Source organism: Patagioenas fasciata, chromosome 26, assembly GCF_037038585.1.
Source record: "Patagioenas fasciata isolate bPatFas1 chromosome 26, bPatFas1.hap1, whole genome shotgun sequence".
Taxonomy (NCBI): domain Eukaryota; kingdom Metazoa; phylum Chordata; class Aves; order Columbiformes; family Columbidae; genus Patagioenas; species Patagioenas fasciata.
The window spans coordinates 3,630,345-3,654,081 of NC_092545.1; the positions used below are offsets into that span (position 1 = coordinate 3,630,345).

At 49.5% G+C, this 23,737-nt stretch overlaps 1 protein-coding gene across 1 annotated transcript; it reads right to left on the minus strand.

Moving 5' to 3' along the window:
• Window positions 1-2,579: 2,579 nt before the first annotated feature.
• CDS2 (CDP-diacylglycerol synthase 2) lies at window positions 2,580-23,681 on the minus strand. Its single transcript, XM_065856622.2, has 13 exons — window positions 23,566-23,681; window positions 13,496-13,638; window positions 12,590-12,686; window positions 12,127-12,224; window positions 11,432-11,571; window positions 11,027-11,085; window positions 10,374-10,456; window positions 9,954-10,041; window positions 9,573-9,641; window positions 8,856-9,008; window positions 8,137-8,256; window positions 7,468-7,571; window positions 2,580-6,798 (listed from the first exon to the last, which is right to left on the minus strand). The coding sequence occupies exons 1-13, from the start codon at window positions 23,626-23,628 to the stop codon at window positions 6,669-6,671; spliced, it is 1,347 nt and encodes a 448-aa protein (XP_065712694.1). The 5' UTR covers window positions 23,629-23,681; the 3' UTR covers window positions 2,580-6,668.
• Between the last annotated feature and the right edge of the window lie 56 nt (window positions 23,682-23,737).

The following is a 23,737-nucleotide window of genomic DNA, read 5'->3' on the forward strand; positions in this document are numbered from 1 at the left end:
TCCCCGGCTCACATGTTCCGCTGCGGAAGCCCAGGGAACGTGAAGGCGTGGAAAACTGAGCAAATCCAGGCGGTTTGGGTGCGGAGGATTGGGGTTAATGTCGTTCAGGTTTGGGCTGCTCCGTTGTGGCAGCACCATTTCTGCTCCACCCCGAGCAAAGGACCCTGAATGAGCCCTGAATTTAGCGTCATTTTTTCATCCTCTTAATAATATCTGCAGAAAGCTCTGGGGAGTCATGCACTTTGAGTCTTATTTTACTCTTCAACCTGTGTTGTTTTCTTTTTGTCTTCACGAGGGCAGCTTGTGAACAGCCGCCTTTCCCCACCTGCCCCGAACAGGATGTCACACGACACCTTCCCCTCCTCCAGAAAGGAAATAGCGAACGTTTGAGCCCCAAATCATGCCATCTATACCCTCTAGCACCCCAAACCAGCCCTTCCGAAGCTGAATCGAATGCCCCAGGGGAACTTAAAAAGGGCAAATTTCAGCCTGGAAAGTTTGTTTTGTATTTACATCCCTTTGCGCTCAGGATCTGTGAACTGGCTGAAGGGAACCAACCAGGGAGTCGTGGTCAATGGGGCAGAGTCCAGTTGAGGCCTGGACCCAGTGCAGCGCCTCAGGGGGCAGTGCTGGGGCCGGGATTATTCAATATATTCATCAATGATTTGGACGAGGGAATAGAGTGACTGTCAGCAAGTTTGCTGGTGACACCAAGCTGGGAGGAGTGGTGACACTGGAAGCTGTGCTGCCATCAGAGACCTGGACAGGCTGGAGAGTTGGGCAGGGAAACATTGAATGAAATAGAACAAGGGCAAGTGTAGAGTCTTGAATGTGGGCAGGAACAACCCCAGGTTCCAGTGTAAGTTGGGGAATGACCTATTAGAGAGCAGCGTAGGGGAAAGGGACCTGGGGGTCCTGGGAACAGCAGGGTGACCATGAGCCAGCACTGGGCCCTTGTGGCCAGGAAGGCCAATGGTACCTGGGGTGGGTTAGAAGGGGGTGGTCAGTAGGTCAGAGAGGTTCTCCTGCCCCTCTGCTCTGCCCTGGGGAGACCACACCTGGAATATTGTGTCCAGTTGTGGCCCCTCAGCTCCAGAAGGACAGGGAACTGCTGGAGAGAGTCCAGCGCAGCCACCAAGATGCTGAAGGGAGTGGAGCATCTCCCGTGTGAGGAAAGGCTGAGGGAGCTGGGGCTCTGGAGCTGGAGAAGAGGAGACTGAGGGGGGACCTCATTCATGTTCACAGAGATCTAAAGGGGCAGTGTCAGGAGGATGGAGCCAGGCTCTTCTCGGTGACAACCAGTGACAGGACAAGGGGCAATGGGTGCAAACTGGAACACAAGAGGTTCCACTTAAATTTGAGAAGAAACTTGTTCATGGTGAGGGTGTCAGAGCCTGGCCCAGGCTGCCCAGGGAGGTTGTGGAGTCTCCTTCTCTGCAGACATTCAAACCCGCCTGGACACCTTCCTGTGGAACCTCAGCTGGGTGTTCCTGCTCCATGGGGGGATTGCACTGGATGAGCTTTCCAGGGCCCTTCCAACCCCTCACATTCTGGGATTCTGGGATCTCATGTCCGGATGGTTGCGTGAGACCTCGTGTAGACCTCTTGGTTTGAGTTGAGTGTGGAGCACAGCCGGGGTTTCCCCTGGGAATCTGCAGTTTGTGATGGCTGATTTAATTAAACCAGCAGAGGATGGGGAGGAAAACAAAGAGGAAAAGGAGGGATCTTCAGCTGAACAGCGATACAGACTCAGCGGCCGCAGAGGCCGTCAGATGATGTGTCTGACTCACACCACCAGCCAGAGATTTCAGAGTTCTTGTTGCAAAAGATACAACACCAAGAGGTTTTTAAAGCTCTCTCAGTAACGTCTACTTGCTTGATAGGGCTGCTGAATGTTGCACGGTGCCGCCCAGTGATTTTCTGCGTAACTGGCCGAGCCCTGCGAGGGCGACGGGAGATTTGGGGCTTTCATTTTGCAAGGTTGCTATAGAGAAAGAGAGGGCATCGTGTTCTGTTGTTGTTGGAGGATGGATTTGTGTGGAAAGGCCCACGCGGTGTGACAGGAAGCAAAGCGAGGGCTGCTTGGGCTGAGCTGATAAGTCAAAACCAGTCAAAATATCATGAGTGCTAAAAATAGGATAGCAGAAGGATTCTGCTCTCCTAACCCTACGCAAGTCAAGAGAAACAGCTCAAATGAAGGAATAATTTATCCCAAGTGGGATTCCAGCCGTTTTCCAGGTTTCCAGTGAAATCTTTAGGGCAAAACGAGGTGGTTCTGTGTGATCCTGTGATTTGCAGGGTGCGATGGTGCCAACGCTTGATCGAGATGGGCTGATACGATCCCATCGCAGCTTCCACTGCAAACCACCCTGGAAACGCGGCCGGTTTAGTCCCTCGTGCAGGTCACGGATGGTGCCACCTTTGCCACAACCAGGAATATCCCTGAGGAAGGAGAGTGACAGGGCAAGGAATGGGGGAATCCAAGTTTAAAACAGACTGATCTGCATTACAGAGCACGGAAAGGAGCTTTTCAGCATTTCCCCCGCTCGCCGGCAGCGCTGAATAAAACTCCACTACCGTAATGGAATTTATATTTATTTAACAGTAACATATAGTATATAAATAGGGTAAATACTTTAAAATATACAATATATCACATTCAGACATTCGGTCAAAGAAAGGCAACTCTACATGTGTAGCTAAACCATGAATCAAAAGAACAATGCACAGAGAAAGAAGCGGGTGGTAGAAACACGCGGGGGGTGGAGAACAGGAGCACGCCAAGATGACAGTGGTACAAACGCATCTCCGGGGTCGTTACAGAGGCAGGAACCACGGGAGCTTTCACCCGGTGCTTTTTGTGACCAACGCCTGTCCCAGGAGGGGCTGGATGGACCAGATGGGTGTTTGCCATAAAGCTTTGCCCTCCTCCTCTTGTCCAAAGCGGGTTGGAGGAGGTGGGGAAGGGACAGATGCTCCCCCGTGCTTGGGGAACTTGCTGCGTGCATTGGAAACAGGAGACATGACTTGGAATATCAGATGTTCCCAACCTGGTGCCAAGCGTTAGCTGATGATTTCCAGCTCCAGGAGCTGCACAGGGACCAGAAACCCCAAGGCAACGGCTGCCCCTTGGGATCGGTGTCAGCGGACTCGAGCCCATCACCCTGCAGAATATCTACATGATACACGCACAAGATATGGTACCCTATGCAGAAACCAGGTTTTGATGTTTTGCAGGCTGTGCATCTCATCTGCAAACGAATTTGGGCTACAACCAGTCTTGGAGAAACCAACTTGCATCGGAGCGTTGCTGAGTGCTCGTCCGCACAGCCCTGACCCCACCGTGCTGGCTCCAACCGCGACCAAACCAGCACCCAGCCCGTATCGCTCATCACCCACCAGCAAATCAACGTCGTGAACGTTCAGAGTCTCTCACGCCATGCAAAAGCAGCTTTCTAGCCACGTGCCATCCCTTTGCTTGTTAAATACACTCGGGTAAATACCACTCTTGCTTGGCACAAGCAGGACGAGTTTTGTTGCTTGTGGAGTCCACCATGAACAGAATCTCTTGTGCAATGCTGAGCTTGAGCCCTGCAGCTGGAAAAACTCCCTGTGAGCATCCCTGCATCCCTCACCGAGATGTCCCGGGGGCACCTGGCTTATCCAGCAGCTGGAAAAACTCCCTGTGAGCATCCCTGCATCCCTCACCGAGATGTCCCAGGGGCACCTGGCTTATCCAGCAGCTGGAAAAACTCCCTGTGAGCATCCCTGCATCCCTCACCGAGATGTCCCAGGGGCACCTGGCTTATCCAGCAGCTGGAAAAACTCCCTGTGAGCATCCCTGCATCCCTCACCGAGATGTCCTGGGGGCATCTGGCTTATCCAGCAGCTGGAAAAACTCCCCATGAGCATCCCCGCATCCCTCACCAAAACATCCCCGGGGTATCTGACCCCTCCAGCAGCACCAGCTACATCAACTGAAGTTCTGGTGAGAGCTGCAGCATCACCAAGGTCCTGCAAGGCTTAATACAACAAAAAGAGGCGCAGTGTGTTTTGCTACACATCCCTTGGCATCACAGTTAACTCATTTAGGGACAGCAAGGGCTGGTAATGTCAGCTTTTCAGCTCCTTTTAACTTTGTAAGTCTAACTTGAAGTATCTCCAGCAAACTGAAGCCGCTCCCAGGCCAGGCCGATGGGGACAACCCAACGGAGCACACACCTCGGTGCTCACCTGCGTTTCTCAGCAAATTCAGCTGTACCGCTCGCAGATCATCTTCACAACCCTCACCTCCTCCCCTCCCTCCTCCCGTGTCTCAAACGCAGCTCCCGGTCACTTCACCAAACTCCAGTGCGGGATGTTAAATCCTTTCCACGGAGCTTTACCCTTCAGGATCAAAACAGGCTTGGAAATCCCTCCTTTAACAGGGAAGGAAGCAAGACTAAAGCTGCGGGGAAAGCCATCCACAGGCATTATTGCTGCTGCTTCTCTCCCAGCCCCAAGAAGCCGGTAAATGCAGCTGCTTCGCCCTCCAGTGTCCACATCCAGCACTGCACTCTGCCTAAAGGCCCAAACGCCACTGGAAAAGCGGGCAGAAAAAGCTTTGAGTTTGAGTTTCGCCTCGCTAATTACAACTAAAAAGGTACAAAAGGTACAAAGCAAGAGGAGCAGGACTCTAAAGACCCATATGAAAAATTTCTTAATGTAAAGAGCAGGACACTTGTGCCATATTTATCAACGCTGTAGCCTCTCCTGATGACCGACTCACGATATTATTTTACTTCTTTACTACTACCAGGGATTTTGGCAGATGTTGGCAACGGGCAGGGAGGATCCAGCAAAGCACCAGCTTGTCCGACCCCCAGGACAAACAGCTTTCCAGACGCTGCCACATCCAGCCCGGTGCTGTGCGGAGGTGCCCTCGCTTTGCCCAGCTCAACTCAGCCAAATGATCGACAAACGCCAACCGAATGTTCTCCTTGTGCACAGCAAGACGGCAGCACCTTAATTCCCCCCTTCAATTTTCAAATTAGGGGCTTGGGCCGATATCCTCTGCATCGATAGAAAAGAAATCCCTGCCTAAGTCAAGCTGGAAAAGTCTCAACTAGTCCAGGAAAGACTCTACATCCATCCATGGATCACAAAGCGGCTCCTTCGCCGCGGTCCTGAAACACCGACCTTCCCAGCACCGCGCTGGAAATATTTGTGGGAAGGGCCCCTTCTCCTCCGCAATCTGTGCTTTCCATCAAATACCTGTATTCGCAGCACAACGGGCGCAAACTTCACCCCAAGGTTCCTGTTTAGGGGGACGAAGCGGAGCTTACGACACAAAGAGTCCAAGAAGAGAGAGGTGGGTGTCTATTAATGTATTTACACGCGCGCTCTCTTGCTCACTCGGGGTGAATGAAAGCAGTGGCAGAATCAGAATGCGGAGTATGAGCTACCAAATGCTTCCAGGTGGTTTATTTTCCGGCGATGCTCAGCTTGCCTGCAGCGTTTTCACATCTCCATACGGGGGTGTCTCTGTATAAGGTTTATGGCAGCGACTGCTTGAAAACACCACGTACCTGTGCATTATCTTTCCCTGTCACTCGTTCCCCACGTTAAAACAAGGTAAAAGTTTCTCTCTCCTATACACAAGCTACGGAAAGAAGTAAAATCAGAGTCATCGTGTGTTTGGGAACATCGCAGAAGGTGGAAACTGGGCGATATTTTCGCCATCTAATCACCGAGAGAAAAGTTTTGCAATCTTTAGGGCTTTCGTTTTTAAATAACCAAAAAAGCGTGACAAAAGAAAGGAAAAGCAGCTATTAAGTACAAACTATGACAAGATTGAGTAAGCGAAGCAGGACAGAAACCTGCAGGTAAATGAAGCCGGACTGAAATGCGACGCAGACCATGATCGACTCAGCAGCACGACATCTACAACTCAAGTAACAAACAGGTGATAGACGTGATCCCTGAAAGAAACACAAAATACCCGGCGGGCGCTGGAGCCCCGACCAGCAAACTTCAGAAAAACAATTAAATAAACCAACAAAACAAGTTGGAAACCGCTCTCTCAATTAAAATACCCCGGTGTAGCATTTCCAACCATCGAGAAATGAAAACGCGTGGGTCAAAGTTGCTTAAAGGTTATTGAGGGGGTAAAAAAGAACTCAGTTATTTAAAGGGTTGTTCTTACTTGGCAGGAATTACTCGATGAAATGTCAATGTTCTTGAAAACCTATTTAAGTGATGCGGTTTTTGAACCTCCCACATTCCCACAGGTAACGACCGGTTTTTGACTCCTTGTCCTCAGTCTGTTTCTAGTTTAATTGGTTACAAAAATCTTATTTGCCAAAATATCAGCTGTAAATTCAAGGCCGTAAGCTCTGCCCAAGCTTAAGAACAGAGCGTGAGGACGGTCGTACCCTCCCGCTTCACCCAACGCTCCTTCCGAGCCTTAACTCCTATTGTTCTTTTCAGCTACAAACCCAAGATTTCGCTCATTTGAACCAACGCTATATAAATATATTTCCAAAAAAAAAAAAAAAATAAACCCACAAATGCAAACATTTACCAAGAAAGGAAGAAAAGTTACAGTGAAATGAGGCCTTGTTATTGTCTTCAGGATTTTCCTCGAGGGGGTTTGGCCGTTTGCAGTCCCGTTCCCATCGCCCGGCTGTCTACGCGTCCTCCGGGTTCCCCAACACCCCCTTGTCGACCAAATGGGCTTTTAGCGTGTTGAAGATGTGGATCTGCTGGTCCGGCCGCAAGGTTAAGAACTGCTGGATCAGTTTGCTCGGGTTCGGGCCCCTGGAACGCAAAAACATGGCGAGCGGTGAGTCACATCATTGAGCTGCAGTGATTTGTGAACCTGTGTGCAATTTCATCAAAATAATAGGCTTAAAGCAATAATTATGTTGCCCGTTTCTTCACTGTTCTACCCGTGGAGCTGAACTCCATGTGAGATGTGGGAATGGATCCAAACGGCACGGGATGCTGAGCTTTAAACACAAAAACCCACCCCAAACCCAATCTGTTTGAAGAGGTTTGCGCGTTTTCCCTTAGCAGCAGATGCTCCCTCTCAAAAATGAAAGCAGCCACAGAAAGGCAGTTCCTCGACTCCTTCTGTACATCTTCTACGTGCTTACAGCTTTTCTTCTATGCTTGGCTACAGAATATTTGTTAATACTATCAAATGAGAGTTTTCTGCTCGTTCGGCTCTGGAATCCCTGCTCGAGATTGACAGAGATGCAGGAGGGACACAGAGGAGCTTCCGAGGGCAATAACAGACCCTGGGAAATGAGGGTTGTGTTTCCAGCTCTGCACGACCCTACTGAAATATGCTTCCCTTCCTCAAACCTCCATTTCATCTCTTTATCTTGTATTTTCCAGGTCAACATACCAGCGATAACAACTCTCTCTCATTACAAGTCTGTACACCTCTTGGCCCCCAAACTTCACCGCAAAGCAAGAAATTACCTGATAAAACTTGCGATGTAGACGTTAACGAAGGTAGCCATCAGGTACTGGCAGTCGAAGCGGTCCATGATCCCTCCGTGCCCTGGGATCGTGTTGGCAAAGTCCTGCGCAAAGCAGAAGGGATTGGATTTTGCAGCCTGAAATGCCCAGGACCTGTTCTTGCTTTATGCTCAACGTCCATACCCTTGCTCTACATCTTCCCAGGAGGCAAAAGCCAAGACTAAGAAGACATTTTGTTTAATCTCTCTCTGGTTTTCAACGTTTCTCCTTGACGGTGACTATGGGGCCTGAGGGACATCAAGGTTTAACTCAGATCTGTCACCCAAAAGCTGATGTTTATCTCCTGCAACCCCATCTTGCCTTTCAAGGCATCTTAACCAAACTGTTTATACATAAAACCAGCCTGCAAGACATCAAGGGAAGCCTCAGATTGCAAAATTTCCTGACTCGAGTCTTTCTTCATCTACCTCAAGGTCTGCGCCGAAGCGGAGTTTAGAATATCCCAGAATATCTCCGCATTCAGTGACAAAAACTGGATCCTGCCCCAGGATTTGATCTGTGACCAAACCAACCTTTCCCAGAGCTCCCAGCCTTGGAGCACAGGAACAGTTTAGTTGCAAACATTTGGTCTTTCTTGTTTAAAATGGCAACGACTTTCAGCACCCTCACCTTGATTTTGAAGGCCCTCTTGAACCCGCTGGCGAAGAAGCCTCCGAAGGGCCCGATGAGGGAGGCGAAGGTGGAGAGCGCGATGCTGTGGATTTGGAAGGGGTACATCCGCACCGTCTTCTGCAGGAGGAAAAACGGGTCAGAGAAGGATTTTCAAGGAGAAGAGCGCATTCCACCCATCTTTCTGTGCTCTCCAGGCTTTACACCAGTTGGTTTTCAAGTGGGTTCATGTCTCATCAAACCTGGGATAGTTCTTTTGAGTCTTTCACCAACGCGGAGCTAAATTCCCCCTTTTTATGGATGTACCACCAATCCCTCGTTGCGTTCCTTTGAAGGCCATACAAATAAAGCCCTGATCTCTTTGCTTGGTGTTCCTATCCTGCCCAGGGAGGCTGTGGAGTCTCCTTCTCTGCAGACATTCAAACCCGCCTGGACCCCTTCCTGTGGAACCTCAGCTGGGTGTTCCTGCTCCATGGGGGATTGCACTGGATGAGCTTTCCAGGGCCCTTCCAACCCCTCACATTCTGTGGTTCTGTGGAAATGACAGAGTCACCATCCCTGGAGGTGCTTAAAAGACATTTAGATGAGGTTCTTAGGGACATGGTTTAGTGCTAGAGTTAGGATAGGTTATGGTTGGACTCGATGATCCTGAGGGTCTCTTCCAACTGAAATGATTCTATGATTCTATAAATGAGCTCCAATAAAGAGCAAAGCCCTACCCAGCCCAGCACGGACTGCAGCACGGCGGGGATGTTGTATTCCTGCAGCTGGAACAGCTCGGACGGCTCACAGTCCACCGTGAAGCTGTTGGTGTCGTTGTTGAACTCCACGGGGCAGGTGAAGCAGCGGTACCCGGACATCACGTAGGAAAGCTGCCAGGAGACACAGATGTGCGAGAGAAAATGGGATTAATATTTCCCCGAGCGACGTGGCGGAGCCGTCGTGAAGGGAAAAGGCCACTCAAGGAGACGCGGCTTCATTAAGAAGATTAATCTCCCGAGAAGCACTAATTGGCTAAAGGCAGAGTAAGCATTTTCGTTTGGTAAGCGCGTACGTTCGGCAAGCGGTGATCAGAGCCGCGTACGAACAGGCCGAGACGATACAAACAACCAGATGCAGATCATCACAAAACCACGTAAGAATATTCCAAGAGTGAATTCCCCACACGGCCTGCGAGGTGATGCCCAGCGTTCATCCAACAGCAGCAGGAGAAAGTTTCAAGGGTAATTACTGTAACGAACACGTCGCAGGGTCTAACAGGGAGTATAAACTTTATCTACAGGGTCAGCACAACAAAGCCCAACCAGTTCAAATCCTGGTCGGTGAGGAAAACGTGAAGTCTCTGACAAGTGACAAAGCATTTTTTAGACAAAATTCTGTCATCCTACAAAGGGAAAAGACCAAAGATATAAGCGCCATGATTGCTACTTACTTACCAGCAATCCAAACAGAACGGTGGCGAAAAATCCTCCGATAAAACCCTCCCAGGTCTTCTTTGGGGAGAGCTGCCAGGGAGAGAGAAATAATTACAAACCATCCATCTCTACATGGCTGTGCAGCCTTTCTTTGCTCGGGAATTGCCGAGGCAAATAAAAATTGGTGCAAACAACCAGTAAGTAAGTGTTTGGTTGGAACGTGACACGAACATCTCGATCTGAAACGATTCATTTCACTTCACAGCCTTGAACGTGCATGGAGTTGAATTTGGAGCCTTGCTCCAGACCCACAAAAAGCCACAGAACCGGAGGTGAGGGAACACAGTGCTGAGAGCCCAAAGGAGCCAAAATGTGGGGTTTGTCCACCAAAGCGTAACGAACCTTGATGAGTGGAGTGCGGCCGAAGAAGAACCCGAACATGTAGGCCATGATGTCATTGCAGATCACACAGGAAATCGGGACGATGAACCTGGATGGGAGAAGAGTCAAAGCATTGGAATGTGCCAATATCAGACAACGCCAAGACTTAAATAAACGAGCAGCTGCTTCATAAGATCCTCAGTGGGGCCACCACATCAACATCCCACCCTCTAATGCGATACAAGGAGCACAGAACAAGTCCTAAGTTGCTGAGCTATCACTCGATATTTTGCTTTTCTATTCTGAACAAGCTGGTCCCTCCAAGGAAGCACCTTTTCCTTGGCCATTTGTTTTTTTATAAAGTAACAGTTTTAACTCAAAACACGGTCATTCATTTGAGGCTGCAGAAATCAAGGCGACTCGCAACACGGGCCAACTCACCAAATCATCCCTTCGAAGAGGTTGTGAATGATGAGGTGCGACTGGGTGACGACAATGAGCAACGTGACGTGGGTCCAGCCGAACTGGAAGAGAAGACAACCCCGAGATGCCTGATGAGTTAACCACCCCTCGGACACCAAACGGCTCACGCATCTTCACCGCAATGAACACCGAGAGTCACCAGGAGTAAGAACAGTCACCCAGAGTGATTTCTGGGCATATTCTTCAGCTCAAGCCCTTCACTGCGGATAATTCTGATGGACCCAATGCTGGACCCCATCCCATACATCCCAGCCTTCTGACTATATAAGATGACTGATAGATACCCAAGCTGTATCTCAAGCTGAATATACTGGAAAGCAAAACTAGCTGCATCGATGGTTAAACACGAGCAATGTTTGGGAAAAGGACAAGGGTCAATTAGCTTTGTGCAGCGCTCTCAGCTTGCAGGATGTTTCTTAAAAGCATCGCCAAGTGCAGAGAGAAGAAAACACGTTTGCAGGGGAACTCGGTCAGAGCCGCCTTCCTAAAAACACAGTTTGCTCGGAGTAACTTTCCTTCAGGCAGCGTTACAACACAGAGCCAGCACAGCAGCACCTACGGACACGGAATTCTCCACGCACCATTTTTACACAACCTGTGTTACTCCTTACCATGTAGAACTGGAGGCGATAGTGTTTCTTCACCAGGCTCAAGACGAACATGCAGAAACCTGATGAGAAACGGAAGAAAAAGTAAATGGTGGGAATGCATCTTCAACAGCAAGAAGGACTTTTATACCATGACATTGCACAGCTCCTTAGGATTTGATTTGAGTAAAGCAGCAATCTGAGGTGGACTTTGGAAGCCACATGAACAATCAACATACAAACTACAGAGTTTATTCCACAGAGGTTTGTCACCCTGACTCTAACACACAACCACATTACAGCATCAGCAAAGAGCAGAAACAATTTGCTATGGATAAAGCACTGGACACAATACTGAGGACAAGAGTAGTCCAAGGAGGTTTCTTCCCTCCAACCCAGACAAGAACCAACAGAAAATGTGGTCTCTACCTGTTAAGTACAGGGCGAAAGAAATGAAGCGGTGGTATTTGCTGAGAATGCGCAGGGGCTCCTCTCTCTGAACCAGCGTGAAGAAATAATCTGTCACGGTCTCACCGTAGAAGAAGTAGTTTACGCAGAGCAGGAAGTACCTGGGAGGATGGAGATGGCGTTAGCAGGAACCCTTAATGGCTGCTGGACAAACACCCAACGTGACTGGTTCCTAAGGGCTTTCTTCAAGTGACAGCCAGAGCTTTATGTCCCCCGGTTTGGCAACGTCACCTTCATTCCAACAAGCGGCTGCATCACTCAGCTCCACGTGGTGATCCCACCACCCAGGTCCTGTTCTGCCCTTCTGATGCACAGGGACTTTCTGCCCTTAGTTGATTCTCCTCAACGAGCTTGGGCATCCTAAAAACACCCGCTCTGTGCGTTCTGAAAACCCATTCCCCAGCCCTGGGTCCCAACGTCCAACCCTGTTCCACAACCACCTAAAAACTCCCATCCCGCCCACACAACCATGTTGTTTGGTAACACCCGTCGATCATGGGATTCCAAACTCTGTGGTTCATTAACAACAGGAAAAACTTGATCAATGTGGGCTCTTTCACGATATTGATCTATCGAGATCAGGGTGTCTGGTTTGGAGGCGGCCAGAGGAGATGCAGCATTACAAGCCTGGGGAGGGGCGCAGCCCCCAAACTCACCAGCTGAGCGTCCTGAACCAGGGCAGGTCGTACGAGTGGTACACGTTGTAGCCGATCGTGATAATCTCATGGAAACATTTGATCTGGACACACATCACCTGCACAAAAAGACACCCGGAAGCTGCAATACCTGGTGGTTAAACATCTCGTTCCTCAAGGAGATAAAAACCATGCATGAGCAGAGCGAAAGGCTGGCAGGAGTCTCCTAATCCAACATGGGACGCTCACCACATTGTTTTTCCCTCCCCTTGCCTGTGCAGGAGGTTTTTAACAACCCCTTTTATTAGTTTTGATTGCAGCAGAACACTGACCGCCAAGGCAGGTGGTCACAGATTCCTTCCAGGTTTCCCCCATGGAGAGAGAAATCCAGAAAGCTGAATAAGAACCTCTGAAAAATGAGGCTCTGAGCTGCAACATTCCCAGCATCGCTGCGAACGTCAGGGCGTCTCCCCGGAGCACTTACAATCGTCATTAAGACCATGGGTCCCAAGTAGATGATGATGAAGAAGAAGGTGATCATTGCCAGCGTGAGGATGCCTCTGACCCACCAGTTCTTCCATCTAGGCCGCAGAGAAGGAAAGACGTTAGAGAAAGACAAAACAAAGCTCTGTGCACATCACAGGAGATCTGGAAACCCCAAGTTCCCTTCCGGTGCTGCAGAGAGATCTTGATACACTGACAAAGGCCTTGCTGGCTATGGATCAGCTCAGCTTTCCCCACCATGAGCCTTGCTAAATGCAGAAAGCATCAGTAGGGTGCACAGCATCTCCAAGGGCGCCAAAACAGGACAGGAGAGCGTTTGCTACAGCTTTCCCACACCTTGGACACGCTGCAGGGTAAATTCAAATAAAATGGGGACCATAACCCTTCTCTGCACCCCTTTTCTAGAGGAGAACAGGCATATTATACCCTCGCTCATCACCAGCAGATCCTGCCGTGAGCCTCTCCCGTCCTCGCAGCACATCCAGCAGAGACTTTTGGGATAGGGATAAGATGCTTCCCCCCCAGGCAGCCTGCAGAGAACATGCCCAGTTTGCTCTGAAACCCTGTCCTTGCCAGCCTGCTTTTCTCAAGCACCCCTGCAGAAGTGGGTCGCACCAATGGTTAAATCCCACCGCAGCTGCAGTCAAAGCAAAACTCAACCGTCTTGTGTCCCACCTGTCCCCTCCCACGCACAGCGGCCCCAGCGCTGCTCTCCTGCCATCGTCACCGTGTCACCGTCACCTTCCTGTGGCCTCGGGCCACCTTCCTGCTCGCACAGCAGGGAATGAGAGCAAAGCACTTCAAGAGCTGCTTATTGAGCCTCCAGCCGGGGCCAGGGAAGCCCCGGGAAGGTGCATGGGAGGGGAGGATGCTCAGTGTGTCCCACCTTGAGGACAGGTTGGAAAGCGCTCGGTTCAGGACCTCTGGGGTGTCATCCGACGTCGGCACCAGGGGCGAGCCTCCAAATTCCGATTTGCTTTCGCTGTCTGACGCTGTCTCTCCATCCAGCTTGTTCTCAGACTCTGACTCCTGCACGTTAAAGAGAGATAAAGAGCTTTATTAGACATGGTGCTGGCACTTCTTGAAGAAGCTCAGACCTATTACTGCTTCTGCAGGAATGAAAGAGGAGAAAATATTCTGGGTATTAGTGGGGTTATACCCATGAGAAACAACACCAAGTGTTTTTAGGTGACATACACGACAGGGTTCCCTCTCCATCCATCTCGCAGCTACAGAAAAGGATTTATTCCCTCTGAACAGTTAAAGACGCCTCGCGGTTGATTAATAACTATCTCCAAGTGCTTCAGGGACACGGGCTCGTTAGCAGGAATTTTTACGTCGTCTCCCGTTCCCCAGGCAGATCTCCAAGTATGCAACATCACCCGAGTTAGGCAGAAACAAGAACCTCCGAGTAGACAAGCTCAAGGCTTCCAGACGGATTTCTCGAGCGCTGACTTTCCAGGCGGGCACTATAAATAACGCCGAGCGCATCCTCAAATAGCCGGAGAGGAAGAGCGCGGCTTATCGCTCCGGCCCAACCGGCCTCTGCGGCCAAGCGAAGAAACCTGAGGTACTGGCTGGAAATCCACGTGTTCTCCCCGATCCTCGTTGTGCTCCGGCGCTCGGCTCCGAGCACAGCCCTGGATTTAGGGGGTGAATCAATCCAGGTGGGTTACTGAAGGCTCTGCAACGGGTCAGTGATGGAAACAGCATCATAAAGCCCTGTGCCCTGTCCCCAGCAGCGCTTTTCCTCCCATCCAGCTTCTGAATAGAGAACAAACCCGAATTCCCACATTTTGCCACTCATTCCAGCAGCAGCTTCGTCCCTGTCTGTGCAGCAAGGAAGGAAAAGGTGATTCCACGGGGATCGCTCATCCTCAGCCCATGGGCTGCTTTAAAACCCCTGGAAAAGACGGCGAATTGGCAGGAAGAGCACAATGGAACACCTCCGCCGGGTTTGGAGAGCTGGCAAAGAAATGCAACTTGGCTTATCGGTTTTCGCTGACCTGTAAGATCTACTTGTCCCTCGGGCTTCGGAGATTTAGTGCCCCGTAGCTGGGAACACACAAAAGATCAAATCCATAAGGCAGCTGCAAATGGCACCAGGGAAAAAGATTGGAAATGATACAATTCCCTGAAGACTGTGAGTTTGGCCCTGTCCTTGAGGAGCTTTTGGGAAATCAGTGCCTCCTATTTAACTCCAATCCATGTTTCCCATTGCAATGTCTTCTCCAAGATCGCCCCGTGATCAATCAGAATAACAGAGAAAAGCTCCACCCTGACCCAACTCCATTTCTCCTCCTGGTCTTCCCGATTACATTTAGGAAATTGGAGCTTTGCTTCTGTTGTTGCGCATTTCTTGATCTAATGGGAAATGAAGTGCTTACGGACTTAGGGCAACCACCATCATCCGTATGGGCTAAATTCAAAAACCTTCAGCAGAACTTCTGCTGTAAACCCATCATCTCATGCAAGTCCCAGGCTCGTGATAAAAGGACTAAGCACTGAAATGAGGGAGCGGATCCAAGCCGGCAACCCTGTATTTTATCCCCCAAAGCACACGAGGCTCAGTGCAAAACCAGCAAAATTAGACCTGAGATTTCGCAAAGTGCTCAGAGGCCCAAAGAAAGGGAAAGAGCACGAGGGACGGACACAACTGCACCCAAGAGAGAGCAAAAATGGATGTTGCAACCCAGCTAATCCAGAGTACAAAGCCGGGAATCGAAAGGGTTGTCAAGATAACGGGACGTTGTCAGGGTTCAGTATTAAATGTAGGACTCATTGCCACCACGTCTTGCTTACTCAATTTAAGCCTGATGGGAAGTGGAAAAACACCCATTTTCCCTGATGGAATAAACGGCCAGTCCAAGTGAGAGCAAATGTACATTTTAATGTATTTGTTTATTTAAAACACATGAGCAGCGTCAGGACTCAGCTCGTCTCCCTGCTTGGATCCCTCCCCAAACCAGGGTTTGAGATTATATAGGACGTTGTGCCAGATACAGGCTCCGGAGCGGCCTCGGTAATTGCCACTATTTTTATACCTTTTATGCAAATTGCACCCATCAGCCCACAAATCACCAGTTTAAGCAGCTGAGCGGGATGCTAAAGAACTCATTTAAGCCTGAGCGTGATGCAGCCTGGGCTGGGCTACTTAATCCAGCGGTGGCTTTGCCTCCGTACCAACCTGCCCGAGCCGGACACGTCCCCGTCCCCAAAGGATAATCACTAAATAACGATGTATTCCACACAGCAGCTTGCAGCAGCAAGCGAAGAGTACAAAGTAGCACCAATGTGATGCTCGTCCAGGCTGTCGCGGTGCAAATTTAAGCTCTACGAGTTGGTGCTTCTGCGAAGAGCTCGTGGTTTGGGCCGGCCTAAGGCTCAGACTGCAAACGCCACGTCCTGCGGTGCCGGTGTGTCCTGGTTTTGTTATAAAACAAGTTTCTCTTGTAGTGAATTTGCCTTTCAGCCGAAGCTTCATATCAGCTGCATTTTCCTGGAGAACCAGATCCATGTTTTGGTGAACATAGCAATGGAAGGCGAAGTTATTGATAAGCATGGATGGACATCTTGAGAGGGGCAACGAGAAACAGGTGACCAAGAAACCGACCAACTGTGTATAACATCCCATTCATGTGATACTTCATATCAAAGTGGGAGATCACAAGGATCTCGTCCCTCTTCCCCTTTTTCGTCCCTTTTCCTCACGGCCGACATTAGGAGAGGACCTTGCGAGTCGTCCCTGCGAACTGAGGCCCAGTGACAGACTGAATCCAGCTCCGGTTGCTGCAGAGTCCAGTCCAGGACTTCGGGTGCCGGCTCTGCAGTTGCTGAGACTTCCAAGATTGGTTTGGTATATTTTGTATTATTTTCTCTATTCTTATCAGTAGCATTAGTAAAACAGCTTCTCTCTGTCCTTCTTTCCCTCCCAATCTCCTGTCCTTAGTGGGAAGGGGGGAGAGTGAGGGGTAAAAGGGGGAGAGGAGGTGAACAATACATCCGCCAGGGGTTTATTGTCACCCCGCAATCAAACCCTCAACACGGTGCAACGGCGGTTCAGGGAAGCTGGGTCTAAGAAGTGGCGTCCTGCCATTAATCCACGTTTCCAACACCTCTTCTGCGCTGTTCGCTCCCATTTCTCCCCTTGAAACAAAACCCTGGAGAGACCCAGACTTGCAGAGTACCAACCCAAAACCTGTGAGCGGTCTCCTTCCCAGCCACCCGACCGCACTTCACCCCTCCATGGACCTTTTCTCTGCCTTTTTTTGTTGGTTTTTGTTCAGGTTCTTCCTAAAACGGAAGCAAAGCGCCCACGTGAAATCCGTGCGTGATGTGGAGCTGGGAAACAACTCCAAGCCATTAGCAAGAGCAAAGCAAACATCCCCTCTGGTCACTTTGGAGTCCGCCTTTATTTTCCTGTTTATTTTACAGGGTAAGCATCAAGTCTATTAAAACACAATCAGATGCTGTAGCTTTTATTGGCTTTTGTTACCAAGGTGGAGTTATTAAACTGAAAGGCTCTTTTTGGTGCAAATCTGCCTTTCCAGCACTGTAGGCAAACCCAGCGCTGCTTCACTTTATCATCTCGATATTGAAGGCTCTTTAATCAAGGGAATAAGTAACGCAGGAATAAAATCAAAACACCAACATGCATTTTATCCTCATTCATTCCTTTCTACACAGGTCACGATGAGAAAACCCCCCAGATTGGGATGTTTGTCTCAACAAACAGACCAGAGCAAATGGAGATAAAATAGCCAGAATCTAATTATTTGTTATATTTGTGAAATCGGTAAATCTACGCAACATTGTGGAGAAATATTTGATCATCCTAAAGGAAGATATATGGAGAAATGAGGTGTCTTAGCTCGCGTTAAACAACTTAACTCCTGCCAACATGAGGGAAGAAATCTGTGCTCACATCTCACGTTATTTCACCCGGTATCCATGACATGATCTCAGTTGTCATAGAAACAAGTCGCTTATCTCCCTGCCAAAAATGTTCTGCCCGATACAGAGATACGGTTACATATTCGATGCCGGCAGATTAAATTAGTTGAAGAAATCCCGTTATTTGTGCACCTTTCGTGCAGCAAGGAGGTTTAATTGAGGCTCCCTGATAGATTTTAACCAAAAGCAGTGACGGAAAAGAGAGGAAAACAGAGTTGCTTTTGCAAGCAATAAAACTGGCAGTGAGAACAACAGCGAGCAATGGTAAACGCTCCACAATTCTCACCCCAAGCGCATTCGCAGGATCAAGGCCAATATAATGAGTCTGTTATAGGATATTCTCTTGTAGAGGTTTACGAGCTTGGAAGGGTAAAGAAAGAGAATTTGGGAGACCTTTAACACAAGAAGCAATCTAGTTGGTGACTGCTTGATTTGTTGTCTCAACCAATTCACCAAAAGGTTATGTATACACAGGAATCCCGTTCCCATCCTAAAAAAACACCCCATGTTGTAGTTGAAAGCATTCACAGTAATTAGGCCATGCTTAAAAATGGAGAGCGTTAGCAGATAACATCGCAAAAAGCATAAATGTTTGCGCGGTGGCTGGAAGAATCAAGAAAACTCCCACTCTGGGGTCTGTTTATTCCAGGAAATCGAGGAGGTAAATGGCTCCAAGTCCTTTTTAGAAGCTGTTGTATACAAAGGAGTAAAAATAGGTTGGTGGTGCTGGCGTGCGCCCAGAGTTTCCTGCGGCTGAGGAAGGAACCTGCGTCCCCCTCTGAAACTGCAGAGATGGGCTGGACGCGGGATCGGGGCCCGGAATCCGAATCAGAATCCAGAATCTGAACCAGAATCCAGAATCTGAATCAGAATCTGGAATCCTAATCCAGAATCCAGATCAGAATCCAGAATCCTAATCAGAATCCAGATTCCGAATCCGAATACAGACTCCTAATCCAAATCCAGAATCTGAATCTGAATACAGAATCTGCATCCGAATCCAGAATTCTAATCCAAATCCAAATCAGAATCCAGAATCTGAATCTGAATCCAGAATCTGAATCCGAACACAGAATACAAATCATAATACAGAATCTGAATAGTAATCCAGAATTCAAATCAGAAACCAGAATCCAAATCAGACTCTAGAATAAAAATACAAATCCAAATCCTGATCAGAATCCAGTATCTGAATAATAATCCAGAATTCAAATCAGAAACCAGAATCTGAATCAGAAACCAGAACAGAAATCCAAATCCTAATCCTAATCAGAATCTGGATCAGAATCCAGAATCCCAATCAGAATCTGAATCCAGAATCCAACTCCGAATCCGAATCCAGAATACAACTCAGAATCCAGAATCAGAATCCTAATCCAGAATACAAGTCAGAATCCAGAATGCAAATCCAACTACACGTCTAGATCAGAATCCAGAGTCCAAATCAGAATCCAGAGTCCAAATCAGAATCCAGAATGCAAATCCAACTACAAGTCTAAATCAGAATCCAGAATCTGGATCAGAATCCAGAATGCAAATCAGATTTTGCTTCGTGCCAAGGCCATTGGCTTCTGACCCTCAGTTCCTCTGGATTTACACATATTTTTCCCAAAACCTAATCAGGAAAAAATCTCACCAGAAGGGCGCGCAGATACAGCGTTTGGGGACAACACAGCCCGTCGGAGCGATGAGGAAGAGCCCCGACCTCAACCTGCAATGCAGGGGGGACAAAACCAGCAGGAATATCCATCGGGAGCAGCGGATGAGCCGCGTTCTCCCTCCATGATCTTATTGTACACGGTAACGAGATGCGGTCGGGAGCCAACGAGGGAGCTCGGGAAGAAGCTCCAGCCCCACCAAGACGCACAGGGACAATTTGGAAACCAGCTGAATGCTAACGGTGGCTTTTCTGATACTGCCGAGAGAGGCACAAGTTTGGGGAACGCAGCCCTCCAGAGTGGCCAGAAATAAATCATCGAGTCATTAAGCAAGGATTGGGAAGAGCTCTGAGCTATCCAGAGTAACACAAGAGCAACGTGTATTTAGGGGGTTTAACCTGAGCATTGGGAGTCTCCGTGCTCGCTCTGTCGGGCACAAGTGGGAAGGAAAGAACCTCCTCACCCCTCCAACCCTTGAAATCTCCCCGGGATCAAACTTCTCCAGCATCGCTATAAAAGCACAAAGAAACAGGCAATCCCTATGCGTTTTGCAAGAAGGAACAGCGGTCAAGTCAAACGCCAGCCCAAGGAAACGACGAGCAGCCTGCAGTGCTTTCACCAGGCCTTAAATTCACTTGTAATAAGCTCCATTAGAAACATAATCAGTCCAATTTCTCATCGCCACAATTAACAGGAACAGAGAATAACACGCTGCTGTTGGCAGGGAGGCGTAAAGCCGAGCATCAAACAGCAAGGGAGCCTGAAATGCGTTCTCACATCAGACCCAAGATTGCAAGCGTCCATCAAGAATAAACGAGGCTCAAGCTTCAGCAGAAGCCAAGCAGACTGATGCTTGGTAGCAAGCCTAAAATAACATTAGGAGCTATTAAAAAATAAGGTTTTGGGGTGGGTATGAAAATGGACTTGTATTTCTGCCTCTCTTAATTGTGGCTGAAGATGGAGAGGGGCACCACTGTGGGGTTTAGTGGCTTCGGTGCTACAAGAACCTCATCTTGGTATCAAACTCCCAAATACGAGCAGCTCGGTTACTTGTCAGCACCAGCGTTCAAACACCTGGCAGGTACTCAGCTCAGCATCTTCAAAGCGCTTTGCATCGCTAGAGAAGTCTCGCAAAATGCCTGGAAGCACAAGAAATCACGAGGCTCGGGGGCCGGTCTCGCGCCTTTTGTACCGCAGGATACAGATGTGGCCAGATAAAAAGTCACGTTGTCCGTCCACCGCAAAGCTGGGCTGGAAAAAACAAATGTCTTCATTTGAATTTTTTGTAAATGCAGAAATATTCCGCTTTTGCACCCTTCACGCCTGCTCTTCGAGGCAGAATCAGTGAAGCGACGCTCCTGCAATCACCATCACTTTTTTCCCCATAAAACCAAGCATCCTCGGTTGCTGGGGCAGCAAAAAGGTGCACGGTGGAAAAATCCATTGCATAGAACCGCTGCCACCTGCTCTTGCAGCTGCCACCTCTCCGGAAAGGGACGGTATTTTCCAGTGACAAAAGGTATTTTCCAGTGCCAGAGGGGTCGGTAAATAAAGGCACAAGTGACGCAGCAGCGTGATCCGCAGCCCGGCTAAGCCGGCCTCTAAATAGACCTGCGCTCCAGCCCTTCCATGGGATGCCCAGGACTCCCCCTGGGTTCCAGAGCATTAGCGCAACGTCCTAAAAAAGGACACAAAAGGAAGAAATCCTCTGTCCTTAATGTGAAGTCACACAAAGCACAAAGCACTCTTGAGAAATGGTCTTAAAATGCCATTAAACCTGCAGAAGCATTCGGGAGCTCCGCGTGCATCGCGAAATAATTTGCACTTTTCCTGTTCTCTTTGGAAGCTGGAAGACAAAATGTGATTTAATGGGATGGACACAACATAGGAGAGAAGGGATCGACCTCTGGTTTTAGGTAATTAATGAGTCTACATAGCAAAGCAATGAGCCTTGAAAGACCAATGGGAGTAACAACTCGAACTTGTTTCAATCATCTGACCTCAGATCTCTGCACACTAACAGCAACAGTTCAGAGCATCCGAGTCGTTTGGGCTAAGAAAAAGGGTACCCAGCACAAAGAACACCAGGGCATCCTTGTTTTTGCGCTGCAGAGATCAGAGGGAGTTCACTGATCAGAGCAAACAGACGTTGCCTTGTTCCCTCCGAGACCAAGACTGTGTGTTGCACAACAGCTTGAACACAAATCGATTTGAAAACGTTCTGGCACGCCGGTCTCCACCAAAGCCGCACGGTTTGAGCTGCAAGCAGGAAAACATCAAAGCTGAGCAAGGGTTAGAGGACCAGAAAGCGAAACCAGCCCCTTGCTTTCCTTTATCAAAACAGCAAAGCAGGAACAAGTACAAAATGCAACTTTCCGGGGTCTAATCTTAAACCCAGCCTTAGAGTTTACACTTCCTTCTCACTTGGTTCTTTTAATTTGCTGAGAGCTCTTCTCAGAAAACACGAGGGTTTCGCAGAGCACCATATGTATTAACAAATGATTTTTCTTGGCAAGGCTACCTGAATGACAAGGCAGAAACGGGACTCTCGCCTCTCGACAGCGGGAAGCACGCCGGGTGGGTTCCGACCCCGATAAACGGGACACACACACGCGAGCAATGTGGCTGCGTTGGCTTTATCCCCATGTTATTCCCAGGCTCTGCCAAGCGTTTCCTGAGCGCTAAAAGCACAACGGCTCAGTCTCAGGGGAGGAAAGAGAAAAGTGCCACAGAAAGCGCGCCGCTGTAGGGTTTTGCTAACAACCTCCTCCCAGGCTTGATTTTAACCATTTCGGGAAATTCTCTGCCTCCCATAACTGCCTTCTATTGTTAAGAAACATTGCGTTCAGCACCTCTGTTTGGAAACATCTTTATTTCCTTTCTTTTTTCTATCGTAATTCATCTGAGCTGCTTTAGGCCCAGCAGCACGACACAAACGTTCCCTCTCGCTACTAAAGGCCACTCGAAGTCATCGACTCCAAGGTAATACCAGAGTGGTCCTTCAGAAGGCTCGTCCTATCTCAAAAGCAAACTTGCCCGGAGATAAGGAGATCGCACTCAAAATAGCGGCCCTCTGACCTTCTTTAGGAACACAGCACGAGGAGCTCAAGCGAGATTGCAGCTTTGTTTGCCGGGACGTCTTCCAACTCCCACAAAAGTTCTGGAATATAAAAAGTCCCTGAAGATTGGGGTTTTTTTTGCTGCTGCAAAATAAATTCCAAGCGAGACAAATGTACTTATCGAGAGGATAACGGCTTTGCCCGAGGCACAACAACAACAAGATTGGAGCCATCTTATTGCTGGTCAGTCAATCTGGACGTGTGAGAACTTCATGTGATCTACAAAAAAGGCAGAAATCTCAGATCTACACCGAGGTGGTTTGGTCAGCACTTTGCGTCCCAGTTCTCTCTCTAATCACATCAGGACAATAAATCTTCCTCAAACCTGACCGTGCAGCTCCCGGCAGGTGCCGAACTGCTATTCAAAGCAGCGCTTAATGTGACATTTAAATTGCAAGGGATGTTTTGGGTGATGACTTCACGCTTCTCTGACTGCGTACCTCACGCATTAGCAGACGAAACATTGATAGGATGCTGCTAAGGGCAAAGGGATGAGCACGGGGTCGCTCCCAAGACACCACAATAAACACCAATGCAGTGCAGAACAGCTTTTCCCTCCCGTTTTCGCTCTCTGTCACCCTGCAAATATTATTTATAAAGTTTTTCTTCACTGCTCATTCCTCCTGTTCCTCCCAACGATGACGAGGGTGACGACACGACGCACGGAGCGACTGCTGAGATCAAAGCATCCAGCTGGGCTCGGGTTTGGAACAGAAGAGACGTTACAGGAGAATAAGAGTTGGGTTTTCGTTTCGCGGGTCTTCTTCGGAGAAATGGAACCGTTAAACCTCATTAAACCTCCTTAATTGATGGAGACCCCGCACCTCGCTGCAGGGATTACTTAGGAGGTACCAAAGTCCTGCCTAAGGGAACCTGCGGGGCTTGTAACCCCGACTTGAGATGCCCCATAAAACCGGTTTACGCCCCGATCTCCGGGGGATCTGAGGCCGGTTGTGCAGCCCCGGGCACAAACTACCCCCGGGGTGGGTTTTGCTCCTTAGGCGCCGGTTTTAGGGCTGGGGAGGGGAGGCGCAAATAAACCAAGCGACAGTTCCCGAGAGCACGGGCAGCCCCGCACGGTGCGGGCGGGACGGGGGTGGTGACGGCGGAGGATCCGCGGGTCCCCCCGCGCTCTGCAGGCCGCAGGCCCCGCACCCCCGCGCCGATCCCCGCGCAGCGGCACCGCCCCGCTCGCCGGCCTCCCCCCGCGCCGCCCCGCAGCCCACCTTCTCCTCGGGCTCCCGCGCCCCGCCGGGCTCCCGGCCGAGCCGCTGCCGCAGGTCGCTCATCCCGGCCCCGCGCCCGCGGCCGCTCCGCCGCCGATGCCGCTGACAACCCCACCGGAGCCACCAGGGGGCGGGCGAGGGCAGCGCGCCACCGCCGGCCAATCGGCGGCGC